Source organism: Musca autumnalis, unplaced genomic scaffold (assembly GCF_047663935.1).
Source record: "Musca autumnalis isolate F117 unplaced genomic scaffold, ASM4766393v1 scaffold_1, whole genome shotgun sequence".
In the NCBI taxonomy this organism is placed as follows: Eukaryota; Metazoa; Arthropoda; class Insecta; order Diptera; family Muscidae; genus Musca; species Musca autumnalis.
Window position 1 is genome coordinate 249,640,685 of NW_027411644.1, and position 22,378 is coordinate 249,663,062.

At 36.5% G+C, this 22,378-nt stretch overlaps 1 protein-coding gene and 1 long non-coding RNA gene across 3 annotated transcripts in view; one reads left to right on the top strand and one right to left on the bottom strand.

Annotated features, from left to right (window-relative positions):
• LOC141391178 (uncharacterized) overlaps positions 1 to 22,378 on the bottom strand; it is a 115,474-nt gene that overhangs the window by 16,423 nt on the left and 76,673 nt on the right. For both annotated transcript variants that reach the window (XM_073964086.1, XM_073964087.1), the window contains one exon: positions 4,991 to 5,472. In XM_073964086.1, coding sequence (XP_073820187.1) covers positions 4,991 to 5,442 — 452 coding nt within the window. In that variant the 5' untranslated portion in view covers positions 5,443 to 5,472. The remainder of the gene's footprint in view (positions 1 to 4,990; positions 5,473 to 22,378) is intronic.
• LOC141391179 (uncharacterized) overlaps positions 1 to 22,378 on the top strand; it is a 104,930-nt gene that overhangs the window by 15,360 nt on the left and 67,192 nt on the right. The gene's annotated exons all lie outside the window — the stretch shown is intronic.

A 22,378-nucleotide genomic window follows, 5' to 3' on the forward strand; every position in this document is an offset into this window, starting at 1 on the left:
TAACTACATAAAGGTGGCACTACTGTACTCATATCCCGTTGCACTTAATTGGATTTAATAAACCCACTGGGTTTCAAATGTTAATTCCATAGCGCAAACGTCAAATAAATCCTCAAAAAGAAGGTTAACCATAACGCTCTAGTGCAAACGCCGTTTCAGTGTCTCACAGGTCTTTTCTGCAAAATAATTTATTATATAATTTCTAATACCATACCCCAGTAAGAAAACAAAAGTTTCCCACGAAAAATTTGTATATTTTTTTCTTAATTGCCGATTATTAAAATATTCATATAAATTAATTAAAATACCACCAATTGCTATAATTTGCTTTAAAACATAATTATATTTTGTTTGATTAATTCTTACTTATTATTGTTTTTCAAGCTATTATCATCACAAAAAATCCATAAAACCATTGATGGTGATGTGATGATGGAAGTGGTGGGTCTATTACGGTGGTTAATTGTTTCACGCCTTAATTTGTTCTAATTCCATAATGGTAGTATTAATCATCGTATTGTATACCCAAAGCGGTCTTAAACTTTCATCTTAACTTTGTGGGCCATGATAAAAGGCAACAAACAATAAACGAAACACACATAAATGAAATAAAAACTTTATGGTGTAGCATAAAGTGTTTTGTATTAACAAAGAATAAAGTCTTAAAGATGGGAAGACAAAAGTGGGAGCCAAACATCATCGCCAGGTATGGTGACGATGCGTAAAAATAGAAATTTTTGCGCTTTTTAATTGAAATGTTTTTTGTTTATCATTTCTTCCTTTTCATTTCGTCAACATCATAAAATGAAACTGAAAGTCGAGTGACTATAAATTTTGATGTGATATTTTTATAACGAGATTTGAAAAGGTGTTGTAGATAACGGTTATGCAAATTTCTAATAATAAAATTTGTTTTGTGTTTTAATTATGTTTGCCACCTGGAATTATCATATCAATAAACGTGATTATGGAAGCTTTTGCTGATAAATTTGTTTAAAATGGTTTATTTTAATTTCAATTAATTTATATTCAATATAAAGAAAACCTCTTAAAAAGAAGAGAATATTTGTGTTTGAAAAACAATAGCTAATCAGTGTGAAAAGGTCATTGGATATATGTATGAAAACATATGCAAGTTTATGTAACAACTACCTGGAACAGACAGATTTTTTCTAGATATTTGGTAACAGGCTTAATTGAATTGAAAAATAGCGACAAATCTTCTTATTCAAAACCAACACATGAAAAGACAGGCAATGTTGTAATGATCAGGAGAATCGCACCACAATAATCTAGAAGCAGATGGCGCACAATCCGAATACAATGTTTGATGGCAAATGGCTATAAAAGTATTAAGGAAGAACTTTACCAATGTCCAAACCTGGGGAAAGGTAATTCATTAGTAATGATTCATCTTTCTGGTAATTCAAGAAGCCATATACACACCAAAGACAAAGATGTAAATATTCTAAGATGGGAAAAGTCAATTGTGAAAAATTGACTGTAGGTGGAGTTAACCTCTGTTGTTACGATATTATAACAACATTCTGTTAAACGAAAACTGTTATTCATTGGAATATTGACAAGAAACAAATATAAAGTGAAATTTGACGGCATTCACTTTTGTTTTTTATTAAATAAAAAACAAATAAAAGTAATGAAACAAATTGTAGTCACAAAACACTACGTTTATGTTTTCTATGGGGACAAATGGGAAACAAAAGCGATTAACTTTGCTGTTATCTATCCCAGAAAATTGTTTAGCCATCTGTAACCAAAATATGGAACTATTATCTTATGTTTTTGGAAAATGCATTTATTCAAGCCCTTATTTCTATACATCTTTGCCAAAGAGAAATGATCAAGTAAGCATAAATCCCGTCTACGGGAAACTACAAGAATATGGTTTCACAATTCATCACTGGGATAATTGATACACCACGTTTTGGGAAAAGTTTTCTACATTGAAATTAGTGAAGAGTTTCACTAGAGTCTAAATATATGAAGGGGATGCATCTAAGGGAAGTTAGTAGCAACTCTTCCATGATTTCTCAAAAAAAAATGCTGCTTTAAAAGTCCCTAGCGCTCTGTTACAGGATTTAACTGTCGTTACTATTGTGATTCTGAAGATGTTATAAATGTCTGGAAAACTACATGGAGATGGCGCCGCTATGCATCACCGGTATGGTTGAGAGCAATTGTCTTTATTTGAATGAGCAAAGTCATTCACCACATTCTAACCAATTCCGCGGTAGCGGGTTATTTCGTACCGGATTGACCCGATACCATAGTGCTTCGGCCAGTGGCTGCCAACCCAGTATCAAACCTATGTTTCTACATATGTAGGTTTCCAGCTGTTAGAACAACAACCAGCACAGTCTATCCATATGAAGATGATGCTTCTAAGCAAAGTTAGTGGCAATTCACCTTTCTGGATGGTATCACAGTGAACGAATTACTATGGTGGACAAACTAGAAGTGATGAATGAAAATGAAAAAGTGCAAAAAGAAATAAAAATCTCCCTGGATGTCACAGTCATGTGTTAAGGTTTATCGACAAATGCTCCCTGTGTCTTGTAAGAAGCATTGCGATTTCAGATATCATTTTAGAGACCACCTCTAGGGCTTTATCCAGATAATGAAGGTTAGCGTAGTTTTACTTTATATTCAAATCGAAGATAAATAATTGTTCTACAAACAACAAACCCAGAAGGAACAAGGGAGACTTCTCTCATGTCAATGATTGCTAGCCTGATTCATATCAGCTCAATGATATGGGACCTACAGATTATCCCATAGTCCGAACGACGTGTTTTAGGACCAATATTGTCGAATTTGACGATTTATCGTCATTTTGACGATTTTTTGGCCCAAAATTGGAAAACGACGATTTGACGATTTTATGGCCTGAAATGACGATTTTTCACGTAAGCCAAAATTGCATGAAATAAAACAGGACAACTATTTTTTAAATCAAACTTTAACAAAAGAATTTAAGGAAAGATATTTTGCAAACGCGATCTGGGATACAGGAAGTTTGAGTTTGACGATTTGCGATCAAAAACTGTCGGCAACGCTGCTTAGGACACCTCTTGTGGAGAAGTTTTGCATGGTTGAATTACTTAGGAAATGTCGCCAAACATTACACGAGGGGTATTTTGCCACCGTTGACAAGTTGATGTTACCTGGCCATGGAGTGTGGTGGTACCCAGGAATCGAGAATAAGACTTTCAAATTTGCGAACCAGAATAGGGAAGAAAAAGGAAAAAGAAATTAAAGTCTGCCAGAAAGAAAATACATATATCAATTGGAGTAAGCAATAACTATCTGGCGGGGAAGACTTGATGTTCTGGCAGTCCAGGCCATTGCTCCTCAAAAACTTTGTTGGAGCAGAATATGCATATCAGTGTAGGTCTTGTGCTTTACTCCTTCTATTCCCCTGCTCGTGTCATATTTTTCTGTTCCCTCCCTTAATAAATGTTGATTTCTTCGTGCTGAGTTTCACAGAAACACTTGAAACTACTATTAAAAAATCACTGCAATTGGAAGATCTCTGTTGGCTGTGGGTGACTGTGTCTTCGACCTTAATCACAGGTGGGATTTCAACTACTTGAAAGCCAGTGTAAAGTCATTACCCTGAATCAAGAAAAAGTTATTGCTATATAATGTACCGTGTAATCTCACTCAGGGAAAACAATAAAATTTCTAACAATCCACTTCCTTCACGAATCTGAGATGTGCTTCTTCCATCTGAGATGTGCTTCTTCCACAAAACACTGTCTTAGATTCGAAAGAACTCGAAGTTTGCTACCTATTTGCTGGTATCCGTAGATTCTTAATTCGTTATTTATGATAACGTAATCATTCTCTCAACATTTCTTTGTTCCTCTCTACACGGACCTTTTGAGCCTGTGGTATTCAAACAGGAATTACGAAGAGCGCCATTTGTATTCAATGGGGGAGGGGTGTTTCAGAGAATTTTTGGATCAAAAATGTTTTTTTACCCAAAATTTGTGAGAATATATAACTCTCTAGAAAGGTGGAGCTACTGTAATACTAATGGTACTTGAGGTCTCCATTCTATCCCGGAGTTCAAATTCTTCGTCAAACAGAGTAGTACGCCAATCGTTGAGATAAATTTCCATAGCCATAATGTGATTAGAATTTTGCAGAGTTATAATATTTTAATCGAACCCCTAGGCTTCTGTACAAACACTAACCCTCATTTTTATAAGTCTTCTTTTGTTGTAGTTTGGATTTACCGAACAGATTTATAGCGTCCCGGGTAACTTAAAGTTAAAAGTGATGATTGAATTTCAAGGAGGAGCTTCAAGTCATTAACTTTTAATGTGAAAATTATATTTCTAATGCCTCCAAATTTGTTTATTTTGCATTTTCAAATCCATCAGATAGTAAAACAACACATGTAATAATGGCCCTAAGTCTTTCTAACAATCTAAGCCTTTTGAAGCCTCTTTAACAAATGCAATTTTCATTAAAAATTAAAATTCCGAAACACATTCAAAATATCTCTGTTCTTCTGCACAAAAGACTGGTGACAAACTAGATTTACATAATGATTTTGTTTTTTAATTTCACTTTTTCCAAGTTTTGTGTAACTATTTAAATTTATAAAAGCTAATATTTCTTCCTTATTCTAAACAAAAGACTTAAGACACAAACATTGTTTGACTTTTGTTGGCTTTAACGATTGTGTAACTCTATGTTTCTTTTCACCTTCATTGATGAATCAATGGTTTAACCCTCCACACCATCTAGGAAAAGTTGCCTAGAAAGCTCCATAACAAGAGACCATAGGCACAAAACTAAACTTGATTAATTTCATTCCCCCCATCCACAACTATTGACCACATGATTCATTTCATTGATAATTCTTGTTGCTCTGATTCATTGATTTTGCTTTTATCTTGCTACCATCATTCACAATAATTATAATTTTACACTTGTTGTTTTCTCTCGTCTCACTTACCCCGTTATAATTTCAAAACCAATCATATCCGGATCACATTCTTCTTCAACCATGGCCGAACCACTACCACTTTCAACAGCCATTGGCTTTTCTGTCTTTGATTCTTGTGGCAACTGGGCATTTCCGTTACTGGCTGCTGCAGATTCCAATGGTTTTGGCAATTCACTGTCATTCTGTAAAAGATTTCCGGGCAAATCAGCTTCCTCAATACTGACATTTTCCGTTTTTAGTTGAGGGGCTGCAGTGCTAGATGAGGTACTGGAACTAATCATGGGTTGTGCGGTGGTCGATGTACTGCTGCTGCTTGAGCTTGAGGCTTGTGGTGAAGGTGTTACATTTGTGCGAGGGAATGTTTTGGCTGGCTTAACAGGACGTTTGGTTTTACGTGCCGCCGTGGCGGAGCTAATCACAAGGAAAAGCATTAGAAATACTAAACTTTTGCGCAGAAACATTGTGTTGCGAGAGTGTGTGCGTGTGTAACTCTGTAAAGAGAAAGGAATGAAGAGAAAATGTTAATAAATTTAATTAAATTAAATATTAATGGGTTATTTATTATTGCCATTAGTTTGTGTTTGGACGAGAGGGAGGGAGGGGAATTTAAATGCCTTGATTTTTATGTCCAGTGGCACAAGTTTCGCATGCGTTAATGTAATTTAGCTGTATACCCATGTGTGGCATTTCCTTTTGTTTTTTTTTTTGTCTTGTTTATGTTCTTGCTGTGTTGTACTTTTCCCACTCTCTGTGGGGTATTGCTTTTAGTTTTATTAGCCATTAAGAATTTATTTTTGCTTTTCTTTATTATACAGATGATAACGGTTATTAAAGTGTTCAATTAATTTTATTACTGACACAATTGGAACTGCAGCTGTTTGTAGTTGGAAGTCTTAGACAAACAACAAACACGAGATGCTGGCTTACAATGGGATGAAAAACTGTGGTTGATTTCATATTCAGGGGAAAGACTGAAGCTGTGGCCATTTATTCAAAATGGAGAAGAGCGTGGACCAATTGGATATAAAAACAGAAATTTGTTCGATACTAGGTTCTTACAGTCACACTGAGTGGGAGTCTGGGTGGTACCATGAGCTTTCCACTAAATAGACCATGGCATTGTAAGCCGTTTTATATTTAATTCTATATATAATCCTCAGCGCCTAACTGTTTCCCTGGGAAGTTTTTTTTTGTAAATATTTCTAATGAATTTCTATTAATATTTTTTTCTTTACATTGCCCTTTCAACACCCTAAGTTAATGCAAAAAAAGATTCACATGCATTACTCTTCATTCGATTTGTGGTGTGTTCTCAGCTTAGTTCTTTTCACACTACCTTAATAAATAGTTTACTTAAAGTTCTTGCCTGCAAAGGCTGTGGGTAAATTCTTTATTTCCTGCTTTATGCGATTCTCAATAAAGACAACGAAAGCCAGTCTTAACATCTAATCTCTATATCTCAAGTGATGAGAACAACAAAACCTTGCGATAAAATAACTCCCAGTTACCAAGGAGGCGTCATGTTACTACACAAAGAATTGGGCGTTGATAATTATGCTGTCAGTGTTTCCTAAACCTATGTTTATTAAATAATTATCCAAAGCTCAAAAGAAAAGAGAAATGCCATGGAGAACGTAAAAAACACAGAAAAGGCAGCTGTTGTAAATCTAATTAGCCTATTAAGATTTGTTTAAGATTTTTCTAACTAAAAAAATATCAAAGAAATTCTCATATTGTGACCGTTAATAGTGTAGCGGGAGATAGCGTTTGTTGTTTGTTTAATTAAGGGTTTTTGGTATATTCTTAGAGTTTTTTTTGGTGGATTTGCAAAGAAATACCCAGTTTGGGGGGAGGGAGATAACCTCCCGAAAAGCCACTTCTTTTACGGTTAGTGTTTGTGGTTTTGTATTTTTTTGCTTTTTTATTTTTGTAAGAATTTGCTTAAAGACATGGGTGATGAGAGAAAGATAAATTTCATTCATAAATTTTTGGCGTTGTTTCGTTGTCGTTTGCTTATTAAAATGGTTATATTTTTTTTTGGTCCATACACACATAGATAGTTTTTTCTCTTCGTTTTTGTTGTTGTCTTTGTTTGCCTTGTGCTAATCTTTGTTGGCTTTGTTTATGGCATTTCAATGATTAAAGAGTCTGAATGACTTATTCGCCGCACCGCATCCGGCAACATTTCATATTGAACATAATTATTGTTATTAAGCAATTAATAAGAAGCAATAAGGCATGTTAGTTGCCAGCTTATTGTGTGTCCAATTGTGGTCAAAGAGAGACATCTTAAGGATGTAAATGTTATGGAATTATAGAGAAATGGAAATGCAAGCAAATGCTAGCGATTTAAATTGTGGATAGGGGAATATTGGTTAATTTTATTTACGAGAGAGACCATCTATTTGAGGTTTGAACAAAATCCCATATGTGAAGTCTGCCATGGGGGATGGAATATACCAAGGAACGGTCCTGACCGGCTTTAACATGGCAAAGCCCAGGATTTATCTTGTCCCTCTTTCATCTCAAGTGGATACTGACCTCCCCGTGGTGTCACCTGTGGAACTGCCTTTAACACCCGTTAAAGGTAGTGAGCTAACATGTGCGCGCGTTGACCCATAGGAACGTTAAAAACTTGGGTGTGGGCGTCGTGTTAGTAACCCTCCCCTAGAAAAAACAGCCTACTATGAAAAAACGAAAGAAAAGAAAAACAAACCCCTCTAAAGTTGACGAACCCCGCAAACGTTTTAAGGACCATGATCTGCGAATCTGCAACTGGAATGTTCGCATTCTTTACAGAGATGGTGCAGTTTACGCATTGGCAGATGTACTTGAAAAGTATAAGGCCGACATTACTGCCATACAGGAAATACAATGGAAGGGGAAAGGCGTCACAACAACACATAAAGGTGACACACTGTATTATAGCTACCATACTACAAAGCATGAGTTTGGTTGCGGATTTGTAGTTGGTCGGAGGTTAAAACATCTGGTCTCCAGCTTCACCCCAGTGAATGAAAGACTCGCTGCAATTCGATTAGAAGCAAAATTCTACAACATCAGCTTTATTTGCGCTCATGCTCCCACTGATGAAAAGAACGAACAGACCAAAGATATATTTTACGAGCGCTTAGAAGAAACTTACGATCGTTGCCCTGCCCATGACATTAAAATTATACTAGGCGAATTTAATGCCAAAAATTGGAAAGGAGAATGTCTTTGGCCCAACAGTCGGGAAATTCAGTCCCCACAGTGAAACATCTGACAATGATATGAGGCTGATAGACTTTGCAGCTGCAAGAAACATGGTAGTTAGCAGTACCAGATTTAAGCATCTCGATATTCATAAGGGCACCTGGCTGTCGCCAGATCAAAGAACAAGAAATCAAATTGATCACGTTGCGATAAATGGAAGTCATGTATCAAGCGTGTTGGATGTACTATCGTTCCGAGGTGCAAACATAGACTCGGACCATTACCTTGTTGCAGGAAATGTACGTACCAGATTAATCGTAGCAAACAAAATGCCAACAGACACAACACGGAAGTTGGACATCGGTAAGCTGCAATCACAACAGATAGCCACAGCATATTCCACTCATCTGGCCCAACTGCTTAATCAAAGCACTACCGTCCCGATAACATATCAGGACAAAGGCAAAACGTTGCCCACTCCATGCAAACAGCCGCAAAATCCATACTTGGATACCAGAGACCTCCACCAAGGAATCCATGGTATGACCAGGAGTGTCGTGCTGCTACCGAAGAGAAAAAATGCGGCATATAGGGCTACTTTACAACCAGTAGCAACGCGTAGCGCACGAGAGAGGTATCGGGAGAAAGAGAGAGGAGAAATGTCTTTTCCGCAGGAAAAAGAGAGAGAGATGGAAAATCGGGAGTGTGAACAAATCGAGATGTACAGGAGACAGAATGAAGTCCGAAAATTTTACAAAAGAGTGAAACATGAAACTGATGGCTTTGGAACTGGCACATCCTCCAGTAGAGACCAGCAAGGTAATCTGGTAACTGATACAGATAGTGTGCTAAGGATATGGAAAGAGCATTTTTCCAAACTGTTGTTATCCAATAGCGAAGTCGACGAAGATACCACAGATCCAATCCCAGAAGATGGTATTGAATGTATACCACCCAGCCAAGATGAGGTAAAAACAGCAATCAAGCGGCTAAAGAATAATAAAGCAGCAGGAGCCTATGGCTGTTTAAACCCGGAGGCGACACGCTGATAAGGTGTATGCATCAACTAGTTAGCTCCATCTGGCAGGAAGAACGCGTACCCGACGATTGGAACCTGAGCATCCCGTGTCCCGTCCATAAGAAAGGAGATAAGACTTTATGCTCCAACTATTTGGGGCATAAGTCTTCTCCCTATCGCCTATAAGATAGTGTCAGGGATTGTGTGCGAACGACTAAAGCCCATGGTCAACGAAATAATTGGACCATACCAATGCGGCTTTAGACCACTATTGACCAGATATTTACCCTGCGGCAAATCCTGGAGAAGATCCAAAAGATGCAGATCGACACCTACCACCTTTTTGTCGATTATAAAGCAGCCTTCGACAGCCCGCTACGTTCAAAGGTATTCCAAGCAATGTCTGAATTTGGCTCATTTGGCTTTCTAAAATGACTCTAACTGACACAAGATCTTCAGTTAAAATAGGAAAGAACCTCTCCGAAAAGTTTTGTACCAAAAGAGGATTCAGGCAAGGAGGCAGCCTTTCGTGTGATCTTTTCAACATCCTGCTAGAAAAGGTTATACGAGAGGCAAACGTCAAAAGAAGTGGCACAATCTACACCAATAGCCACATTTTACTTGCTTATGCTGATGATATAGACATCATGGGGCGATCAGTAAAAGAAGTAACCGAGAACACCAAGCTGATTTTGCCGACGCGCAATGCGTCCATTGAGATCGGACCAACTGTTGAAGTTGGTTCCTATAACTTCGAGGTAGTAAAAGACTTCGTCTACCTTTCAAGTGACCTCTTCAGAAATGCCGATGTTTTTAGACGGAAGAAAAGAGGGAAATAGTCCCTTTAATGTTTACTTAGGTTGCATAGTTTTTTTATCCTATTTCCCAATAATTACAAGTGAACGATTTATAACAACTAAAGTTTACACATTAATTTATAAACTCAATTACCCTACGTTTGCGTTCTTCATTCAAGACATTCTTATTCATTCATTCACATTCTCTTTTGCCTTTATCATCTACCAATTACAGGTGCATGTATTCATTTCCAGTAATTTTGTAATTAACTTTTGCTCTTTGCTATGCGTAAGAATAATAAAAACAACAACCAAACGAAAACACACCTTGCAATTGGATTTGGATTATGACCTTTACGGTACTTTTTGCTTTGTTTTCTAGGGATTGTTTCACATTACATAAGCTTATAATCTTCTCCCCATTTGTTCTTCACATTGTTTTATTGTTTCGAAATAAATGACATAATATAACGTTTCTTTTGTGTTATTTCTTTTCATTCATATTCTTGGTTGTAATGATAAATGGAAGCTATATGGTAATTTATATTGTTTTTTGGGATGCTTGTTGCTTAAGTCTTTTGTTTTCCCTCACCATTCCTCTTCTTTAAATTGAATGCGTAATAAGCTTAAATAAGATGTATAATTTTGTTTTAATTGTCTTGAGAGGGTCTGTTTTTATAGCAGTATTTTTTTCTTCTTCTATGGAATTTGTATTTAATTAATTTTATTGTTATGGTGGAAATAAATACTTTGGCATTTTTTAAAACATTATTTTTACAGATCTGTTGTATAATCGAATAGAGAAAATGGTTTCATTTGTGGAATATTTCTTTTATCAGATTTGCAATGAAAGTTTACCTTTGATGGCTTGTTTCTGTTATAAATATTTTTGCGCAAATAAATCTAGATAAAATCCCTAAGTCTTCGCACTAAAATAGCCGGTCCACAATTTCAAATCAGTTGGGTCCTAGAAAATATTTTTATAAGTGTGATCTGGATGAGAAATATATATATTTTCGTGCTTTAATATTATTAGTTACAATCATTTATTACTGACTTTGTTTGTATTTTTTCTTCATAAAAAATACGCTTTTTATACCCTCCACCATAGGATGGGGGTATATTAAGTTTGTCACTACGTTTGTAACTACTCGAAATAATCATTGTAGACCCCACAAAGTATATATATTCTTGATCAGCGTGCAATTCTACATCGATATAGCCATGTCCGTCCGTCTGTCCGTCTGTCCGTCTGTCCGTCTGTCCGTCTGTGGAAATCACTCTAGCGTCCGAACGGATTGACGTAGGTTGATGAAATTTTGGGAAAATATGTTATATTTACGTAGGACTTTTGGTATTGAAAGCGGGATATGTAGGTCCACGCTTTCGTATAGCCCCCATACAAAATGACGCGTGACGCGTCGTCGTTTTAAGGAATTTTTAAGATATTTGGCCCATTTTACCACCGAATTGGTTGTAATTTGGTACTTTGTGTCTCCAGAGGCCAAAAAATATTCCTACCAAAGTTGGGTTATATAGGTCCACGTTTTGGTATAGCCCCCATATAAGGCCCAATATAAAGTACGCGTCATTTTAATATATTTTGAATGTATTATACCCATTTGACCACGGAATTGGTTGTAATTTGGTATTTTGTGTCTTCAGAGGCCAGAAAACATTTCTACCAAAGTTGGGTTATATAGGTCCACGTTTTGGTATAGCGCCCACATAAGGCCCCTTATAAAGTACGCGTCATTTGAATATATTAGACCCATTTGACCAAAGAATCGGTTGTAACTTTGTATTTTGTGTTTCCAGAGGCTAAGAAACATTTCTACCATAACATTTTTATATAGGTCCACATGTTGATATAGCCCCCATAATACAATATCTCCCGATTTTCGATATTTTGAACGTTTTAGCCTCATTATCACACCGAGATGGCTGAAATTTGGTATTTAGTCTTCTTTAGGCGTATAAAACTTTCCCCCAGAAACTTGTAGGTATAGGTCCACGCCATCATATAGCCCCCATAGAACGGTAACTTCCGAATTTCGGTATTTTGAAGGTTGTGGCCACATTAATCCACCGAAATGGCTAAAATTTGTGGTGGAGGGTATAAAAAGTTCGGCCCGACCGAACTTAACGCTTTTCTTACTTGTTTAATTTCCTGCCTTCTACCAAAATATTTATAATAATAAATCACTATTGTTATGTATTTCCCTCATCATACTTATTCCCAATCTTTCATTTACTACATTTCTTAATCACCCATTATTACAAATTTCACTTGTTTTAAATAAAGTAATTTTCCCCGCATGTAATTTTCAATAAATCTTTTCTCAACATACATAAAACTAAACAGCCATAAATTTCTCCCTTCTTTTAAACACATGCCCTCAAAACCTTCATATTTTTTTTTGCTGCCGTCATAACCATATTTTTGCGGTTCGCCAAAAAGAAAATAAATTTTTCTTTCTATGCCTAAATAACCATAGTAGCGAATACAAAAAAAAGAACCGAGCTATTGATTTTCTATTTAGCCACAAGAAAATCTATTTAGCAATATCCATAGCTATTAAAGTTGAAAATGTTGAAAAGAGCATTAAAATATCAATTTGACGAAATGCTCATGCTTGTGCCATGTTCGCCAAAAAACGCAAAAGAAGAAAACACAAACAGCCGGCCGGACAACGAACGGACACAATTGTTTAAAGCAGGTCATTTGGCAAGTGATTGGGGCGCATAGCGCATAGTAAGGCCAACTAAATCATCATCAGCCAACTCAAAAAAAAAAAAAGAAAAAAACTCTGCATACCATATTATGACTGTCTAGCGGTGTTTGGTGTAGAAAAAGCAAGACTTTAACGGTCACTGGCTTGCGTCTGTGCTGGTTGCAGTAGACATGTTTTCTTTTCAATGGCCTTAAATAATCATTAAACAACACCCAAGTTAGAATGTTTTCTTGTTAGGGGGGAGAATTGCATATGAGGGCGGGGGTCTTTGTAAAGAAAATATGAATACTCTCAGTCATAGCACTAGAAAAATGTGCAATTGTATGTGTTTTTGTTTTTGCTGTCCATACCTAAGGTGTTCACATTACATTGTTGATCATAAACTCATTCCAAGAACAAAAGAAAATACCAATAATTGGGGTGTTGCCGTTTACGGTGGTGGTCTACTAAAGAGCTGTTTGCACCATGGCATGGAAAGGAAAGCATATTTTATTTATTATAAATAAAAGTCAGGATATTTTGATTAAAAAACAACAAAAAACGTTAAAGAGACAAGAGAAGATTTCTCCCATTAAGCTTGCGGGGGTATATAAAAATATGCCTAGTCGAAATAGGGTTTGGACGAAATTAATTTCAGACAACTTGGAGTCGATATAACCCTGCCTATCCGTTTATTTGCTACGATAGCTCCCGAACGGTTCAACAGAAACTTTTGATCTCGTAATATTTTGTCCAAACTTTGTTTATATTCGAAAATCGGCCCACTCGTTCCTCCTTTTAAAATATTTCACAAAAATGCAGTTTAAGTGCATGACATGGATTTTGTCTTCGCGGCACCTATTAAGACGGGGCAAGACTATACTTGGGCAAAAAAAAAGCTCTAAAAAATTCTGTCAGACTCAATTAAAATGACCAATGAACACAACAACTTACGAATTGAGTTTCCGAACTGACCGAAACTGTGCACATCGTAAAATTCCTTTCAAACCTACAATATTTTAAAGGGTCTATATCGAAAAACATCTTCATTTACATACCTCAGAAAAGTTGATTTTTTTCGGATAAAGGCTGTATATGGCTGTTAAAAGATAATTTGAAAACGGTAATGGACTATGTCGTTCCATTTCAACAGGTACCTACTCCACAAAAGTTCAAAACTTTCGCGGTATAATTCAAACCAAAATGTTCCGCAATCGGAACGTACGTAATCGTTAAGATAAATACCCCAAAAGCTTCGATATTTTTGACGGTAAGTTTATGCACCATGTATCTAGGGCCCGAATTATTAATTTCTAAGACTCTTTTTGTATATTTTACTCACAAAAGTTAAAGTTCTGTCCCCTGGGCTTCCCCAATTTGGTGTCGATATGCATTTCATGTCTTGGCATGTCTTGGACTCTAAAAACTCTGTCGGATTCAACTAAAATGACCAATGAGCACAGCAACTTACAATTGAGTTTCCTATCTGGCCGAAACCATGCACATTGTAAAGTTTGAAGGGTCTATATCGAAAAACATCTTCATTTACATACCTCAGAAAAGTTCCAATTTTTTGGGATAAATGCTGTAAAGGGCTGTTAAAAGGTAATTTGAAAATGGAAATGGACTATGTCGTTCCACTTCGACAGGTACCTACTCCACAAAAGTTCAACACTTTCGCGTTATAATCCAAACTAAAATGTTCAGCAATCCGAACGTACGTAATCGTTAAGATAAACACCACAAAAGCTTCGATATTTGTGGCGGTAAGTTTATACAACACTTATCTAAGGGCCGAATTATTAATTTCTAAGACTTCTTTGTGTATATTTAAGTCACAAAAGTTAAAATTCTGTCCCCTGGGCATCCCCAAATTGGTGTCGATGTGCATCTCTGAGTTCATACGTCCAAGGAAGGCGACAAAATTCTAAAAATATCTTAAATATATATTTTTTGAAAGGCTTAATTTACATAGGCTGATGGTATATCTTTGTCCACAAGGCCGACGGATACTTGTTTCTATAAAAATTCACGAAATTATGTCTCCTTGTTTGAAACCTGTTTTGGTACTAAACTGTTCGAAAAGGTTCTTTCCTATTTTAAGTGAGGGTCAGGTATCAGACAATGCCATTTCCTTTAGGAAATGCCAAATTCTGACATGGCTTGAAATACCTTTGAATGTATTTTGTCCTCTGGGCTTCCCCGAAATGATATGCATTTCTGTCTACACCTCTGAGTTCATACGTCCAAGGAAGGCGACAAAATTATAAAAACATCTTAAATACATAATTTTTATGGAAAAAATATCGGCTGTGTTGCCGGCATTTCATTTGTCCATTGATAAAAGGCTCAATTTACAAGGGCTGATGGTATATCATTGTCTACAAGGCCGACGGATACTTTTTTCTATAAAAATTCCCGAAATTATGTATCCTTGTTGTAAACCTCTTTTAGTACTTAACTGTTTGAAAAGGTTCTTTTCTGTTTTAACTGAGGGTCTGCTATGAGACAATGTCATTTTAGAAAGCCGAATGATAATTGAAGGAATGCCAAATTCAGACATGGCTTGAAATTCCTTTAAACGTATGGGGCTTTGAAGGAGAATGGTAGGTATCGCTCTGCATCTCTTGGGAAATTTCCAGGATTTGCCGCAAGATAAATATCGGTTTAAGGGTGCTTTTTCCGTGTCAAAAGCCGCCTTTCTATGGTCCATTTATTTCCGTGACCATTGGCTTAATTCGCTCACTCGATATTCCGGACACTATTTTATAGGAAGCAGACTTATGTCCTTATAGTTTGAACACAGTCTTATGTCCATTCTTGTGGACGCGACATATGATGCTCACATTTTCATTAACGGATATGCGTTTATTATTCTTCAGCTGGTTTACTGCTACCTCGACCTCATCCTGGCCGAGCGATATAAAGTCAATACCAACTTTTGGGATTGGATCTGTGATATCTTTCTCGTACACGTCAGTAGCATTTCGAAATTCATTTTGGCTCCTTTACCTCTCGCTTTTTTCACACTTCCTCTTTACAATTTCACTATTTTTCTTGTGGTATATACGGTTCTCCTTTTCCTTTCTCCCGATACTTCTCTCATGCGCTACGAGTTGCTGCTGATTGCAGATTGGCCCTATGTCATAGGCTATGTGATTGACCCTATGCGACGTATTCCCCTGGGTGTGGCAACACGAAACTCCTGGTCATACCATGGGTTTCTTGGTTGAGGCATCAGATGTATAACAGCCAGTTTCTGTATGTCGAAAGAAGAATGTGTGCGAATGAAACACGCCCGAACTTTAGTTTTTGAAATAATTTTACATTTGCTTTTCCTTCAAAACAAAAAACAAATTTGAAAAACACACAAGAATTCGGACGTGTTTCTTCGACATACAGAAACAGGCTGTAATTATGTATTTTCGGCTGTTTTTATGGAGTGGACAATACTTTGCCACTGTGCAGATATCTTATCGGAAAGAGAAGAACTTTCATTAAGGAATTGGACCAGTGCAATATGCTGTGGCTATCTTGCATATTTTTGTTACGTTTAATTCGTTACACACCATCACTGCAACAAAGATGTAATCCGGCGCGTTGGTTGAATGTCTTCCATCGATTACAATCTGATTAATTTGGTTTCTTATGAATGTCGATATGCCTAAATCTGGTACTGCTAACTACCACGTTTCTGCCACTGCGTAGCCTATGAGCCTCATTCCGTTGTCCTTTGTTTCATTGAGGACACTGAATTTCCTATCGATGGGCGATGGAGAATGTCTTTCCCTTAAAAAATTTCCTAGAATAATTTTAATGTCAAAGCCAGAACATTAGTCATGTGTCTTTAAGAACTGGAAAATATGTCATTGGTCTGCTCGTGCTTGTTGAATGTTGAAAAATCTAGCTTTTATTTGAATTGTAGTAAGCCGTTCATCCACCAGGGTGATTGATATTGGGGACCAGATGTTTTAAACTCGTACCAACTATAAATTCCCAAACGAAATTAGTGCACTTCTAGGTGATATTGTGACGTCTTTTCCTTTTATTCCGGTTTTGAAGGAAATTTTCGCTAAGTTTTTCCTTTATCGTTTTGCAAATATCCAAGAAAAAAGATTTATAATATGTTCTTATTCAGTATAAACATCTCCATCCCATTGTGCAGCAATTGCGGGAAAAAAGCAAACGGTGTTGATGTACTTTAATACCTTACAATTTTTAATATTCACATATCTAAATTGTGCAACTGTCTATGTTGATGGTACGTGTCTCTATTTTCAATTGTCGCCTTGAATTCTACACCTTTTCCTCTCTCTCACTCATCAATTCCCAATGAAACCCCCCTAAAACTCACTTGTGCCCAAGGTTTATTGGTTGATTGGTTACACTGAAGGCATGCAGGCCAGGTTTGTTTCGGTTGGTGTCAGATTTCATCTCACCATCTTTCCATACTTCATCATATGCCAAGCTGTTTTTTATAGCTGTTGATTATTACAATTTTGTAAGCGGGATTTAGTTAATTTGAATGCATCGCAAAATCAAAGTGCCACAATTTCTTCTATGGCATTTATTTTCCCAAATAGTTTAAGATTCAATTTGGCTGCATTTAGCCTCCTCTATGGCAAAGTGTGTTTTGAGTATTTCTGGCGATATTATTTATTATGTGATTAAGTTGTTGTTGTATACCTGCACAATATGCTTCGAAAGAAAGAAATACCGCCGCTCTATTTGCCACCACCATCAACCACCAGATGATGATAGAGAAATTGCCAAGCTTTTGAATATGTGATGGTTCTACTACAAGCAGTTGTGGTCTATTGTGGCAATCAGTAAAGCTATTGAATGTCAAGGCTTATTTGTTGGAGGGTTTGTGTGTGTTTGAAACAGGATTTTGCTGCTCTCAATTGTTTGGCATTAATGTATTACAGGAAATGTAAGCGTGAGTTTTCGACATTTAACAAAAGATTGTTCAGTGTTTATTACTTTAATTTGAGTGTGCGAGTGGCACTGTGGTGGGGATATTTTGTTAATAAATTGCTTTATGATTGATGGCTAAATAAGTGACGTGGTGGTAATTGAACACAAGTTTTGTTTATCTAGGATATGACACTATTTACAAAGCCGATTGTTAAGAAACTTGTTATAAATTAAAGCTTTATTGCAACATTCATTTTGAACGGTCATATCTCAGCAAATTTTGCTACGATTGACTTGAATTTTTTGCGTCATACTCTATGCTACCTGTACTTCAAAGACCTCTAGAAGAAAATTGCATAGCCCCTAGAAAAAAAAACAGTTCTATAAAAGACTGTCATTTAATAAAATCCTTCATAAAGTTTTGAATCAATAAAAGGCCCCTTTAAAGGCTTTTCATCTACAGAAGACCTTTAGGAGAAGAAACGTCAGTCACTAGGGTTTAAAGTAGAAAAACGTATGTATGTGTTGTGTATCTATTAAAACAGCAAGCTCATAATAACTTATACCACATTTCACTCGTGATGGTTTTATGGACCATTTCGTTTCAGGTACCCCCCCCCCCCTGATGATCATAATAAAACTGTTAACCAATTGCGGCATTAAGAGATTTTTCTTTTATAGATTAAAAAAGATTGTAATAAATATTTGTGTAAGCATGGCCTAGTAAATTATTGCACACAAGAACAACAACAACATCGAAAAAACTTGATTTTCTTCAATCCAACTACATAATCTAATCAAACACTTGCTATAATTTTCTCACCTTGCAAAACAAAAGACTTAAGACACAAACTTGATTTGCTTTCTTCTGAGTGAATGAGCAAAAAAAACAAAAACAACAAAGAATGAAGTATTTAACAGTTGTTACAATTGTTTCACCTTCTCAATGAATGACTTTGAAAAGTCATTGACTTCTTAAGACAGTTTTTTGAAATGTAAATTATAGCTACAACACACTTGTTTGCAATACTTGTTTCTTTGCTGCTGCTATTCTTGTTGTTTAATAATCATACAGCAAACCGTGTGGAGTATGCAACCAGAACCATTCAACTGTTTTAATGATTTGTAATTGAAAAATTATGTTGTGTATTTTTTTTTTTGTGAAAGGAGATATTATCTAACATCAGATGTTACCAAAAACAAAACTTGTATTGTAATTCGTATGGATTGTGTGGTGTTATTACATTCACATAACAAGTGAAGTTTGATCTAGTTTTGTGCTGGATTTGAAAACTTTTCCAAATGAAAGAACACAATGTAGAGGATATTTGTTTTTTCTTCCATTTTTTTTTTCTGAGTCGAAGGTGTCGAAGAAGTTTGCCAATCAATAGCCTTTAGATAGCATTTTGATTATAATAGTGTATTTGGAGTGTGGGTATCTCAGCATTGTTATGAATTTTATAGTTCATTGTTGATGTGTTCTTGAGCCTGCGCGAATATAATACTTATTCCAAGAATAAGAATGGTAATAAAAAAGAGTATTTTGTTGTTTAAAAGAATAATCATTTTTGGTAAATTTATTGTTTTTTTAAGGAATAAGCGTTTTTAGTAATTTAATTGTTTATTTAAAGGAAAGGAAAGCGTTTTTGGTAATTTTACGAGGCACTGGGAATTATTGAGTTCCCCATTATTTCGTGGTAATTAGGACTACCAGGACTTTCTGTGACAAACAAAATTTCCCTAACGGGAACACTGTCGAACTGTAGGGTTGTTTTGAGTTAAAGGGTAATTTGAGCGAGAAGTATGGACTTCTTCACGAAAAACTTTGATTATGGTAATCACGACCACAAACTCTAACTGCAGTATTCATTTTCGAACGACCTTAAGGTCCAGTTAAGCGAAGCATTTTGATCTTTTAGGGGCAAGTAGCCGAAAGTGTGGAGTGATCAGTACATCTTCGAAATTGATCTAGACTTGGAAGAATTATTTCGAAGTACAAAGTTTGGACCAAATAACTTCATCTCTTCGAGAGTTATCGTAGCGACAGCCAGCCAGATAAACCAACGGTTACAGTTATACCTACTCCAAATTATCTGAAACGGATTTTTGGTTCCAAAACCAATATTTCACCACAAACATAGAAAAGCCTTGTAAGTAGTTACATCCAACATAAATTGGGGAATATTGAAAATATCGAAAATATCCTGGAAGAAGCTTTACTCAACCTCTACAGAAGACTATATGCAACATTCAGGCATTCAACGGAAAATATTATTCTATGGCGATTTAGCCACAGCCCTCTATTGACAATTTTCTGCTCGAAGATTTTTCTCTTAGGAAATACCGGAAAATCGGACGGTTACCTTCCTTCCAGAGAAATGCACTCTATCTAATTTTGTGAGTTACCGACAAAAATCGGTAACTTTAAAACTCAAAATTATAAAGTATAAGTTCAGACAAAAGTTGACAAAAGTAAACTGCACTTAGACACAAATGTTGAACTTTTGTGGGAAAGGTACCCTAAAGAGGGGACCGATATGGGAGATTTTAGAAGTAAAACTAAATTTGAACAAAATATTATCCAACGTGTGGACCAAATTGGTTGCCCGTTCAAGAGGTATCGTGCATACCAATTTAGTGAAATTTTTTTAATATTGTGGGGAAGTACCGTATGTTGTGGACCGATATTGCCCATCTTCGAACTGAAACTAAGTTTAGACAAAATATGACGAAGGCAAAATTTTGGACCAAATCAGTTGATCAGTTCGAGAGTTATCGTGCTCTCCAGCCACTATATATGGTGCGGTGGGTTTTTTTACACCTTTCGGTCTGTTTAATTGAGGCAGCGAATGTAAGATGCTCCAACAAAAATTTAAGTGATTCGAGAGCAGATCGCAATCTGAACTTTTCTGAAATTTTGTGTGGGAGGTACCCGAAGGAGTGGACCGATTGAGTACATATTGGAAAACTCATTTAAGCCTGGTATATTTTTCACGATGTGCAAAGTACGGACCATATCGGTTACTCCCTTCAAGAGTTATCGTTCGCATAAATTTTCCGAACATTTTCGAACTTTTGTGGAGGAGGTACCGGAAGGATTGAACCGATAAAACCCATCTTCGAACTTAAACTAAGTTTGGACCAAATATTACGAAAGCCAAATTTTTTAACGGAATCGGCACATCTGATCGAGAGTTATCTTGCGCTCCAACCACTACACACGGTCTCATAGGGCATCTTTCAGGCTATTTTCTCAGGAAGTATGGACTTGCCCCTGATGAAACTTGTACCCTCGTATGGGGTGCATTGAATACAAAATTAAAGCGATTCGAAAACAAGTCCTTAACTGAACTTTTCCGAACTTTTGTATGGGAGGTACCCGAAGGAGTGGACCGATTGAGTACATATTGGAACCACAGGTAAGGCTGGTAGAAATTTCACGATGTGTAAAGTATGGACCAAATCGGTTACTAATTTCAAGAGTTATCGAGCGCATAAATTTTCCGAACATTTTCGAACTTTTGTGGGGGAGGTACCGGAAGGAGTAGATCGATATAACCCATCTTCGAACTTAAACTAAGTTTGGACAAAATATTACGAAGACCAAATTTTGGACCGAATCGGTTGATCCGTTCGAGAGTTATCGTGCGCAACAACCAGACAGACAGAGGGATGGACATTGCTAAATCGACTCCAAACATACTTGGGGTCTAGAACAATTATTTCGATGAGGCACATTTTGCCCGTATGAAAGTGTATATACCCTCGTTGGCATAAATGCTGAGGGTATAAAAATTCCAGCAATAATATAGAGTTCCGTTCCAAATGTTAAAGGCTACCTCCGTTCGTACCATATTTTAAAGGCAACAAACTTGTGGTGGTGTATAATGACTTCTTTATGGTCGTATTTAAATACCCCTATAAATACTGCTTCAGTTTATAAAGGCTCCGCCCTGATAATCTATAAAGACTCCCTCCTGTTCTCCTTAAAAAACAACCTCTGCTCGTCTATAAAGACTCCCTTCTAGTTGCCTATTAAGCCTCCATTCTGGTCGTTTATAAAAATTCCATTTCCTTCTTCAATAAAGACTACCTTCTGGTCACCTATAAAGACACCCTTCCGGCCGTCTGTAAAGATTTTCTTTGATGGTCTTTAAAAAAACTCCCTTTGGTCGTCTATAAAAACTACCAGCCGGTTAACTATAAGGACTTTCTCTGGCCGTCTATGAAGACTCCCTTCCGTCAACAAAGACTATCTTCCGGTCATCCAAAAATACTTACACTTCTGAACTACCTCCATTCGTACATATTCTAAAGACTACTGTCCTGTTTGACTACTACCAAACTTCCGTTTTTTGAAAAATATTTGAATTGTTTTTATTTTAAATCCAACAAAAGTTATCTACAACAGGAGTTTGGTAGTACTTCGAACGAATTTGAATTCGAATCGTCTGAGAGAAAATGGCCATAAAGATTCGTTTATAAGCATTCCATTCCATTCGTCAACAAAGACTACCTTCTGGTCGCCTATGAAGACACCCTTCTGGCCGTTTGTAAAGACTCTCTTTGATCATATATAAAAACACCTTTTGATCGTCTATAAAAACTACCAGCCGTTCAACTATAAGGTTTTTCTCTGGTCGTCTATGAAGACCCCCTTCCGGCAACAAGGACTATTCTTCCGGTCATCCAAAAAGACTTCTACTTCTGGCCGTCTATAAAGCTACCTGGCGGCCACCTAAAAGGTCTTAAATTT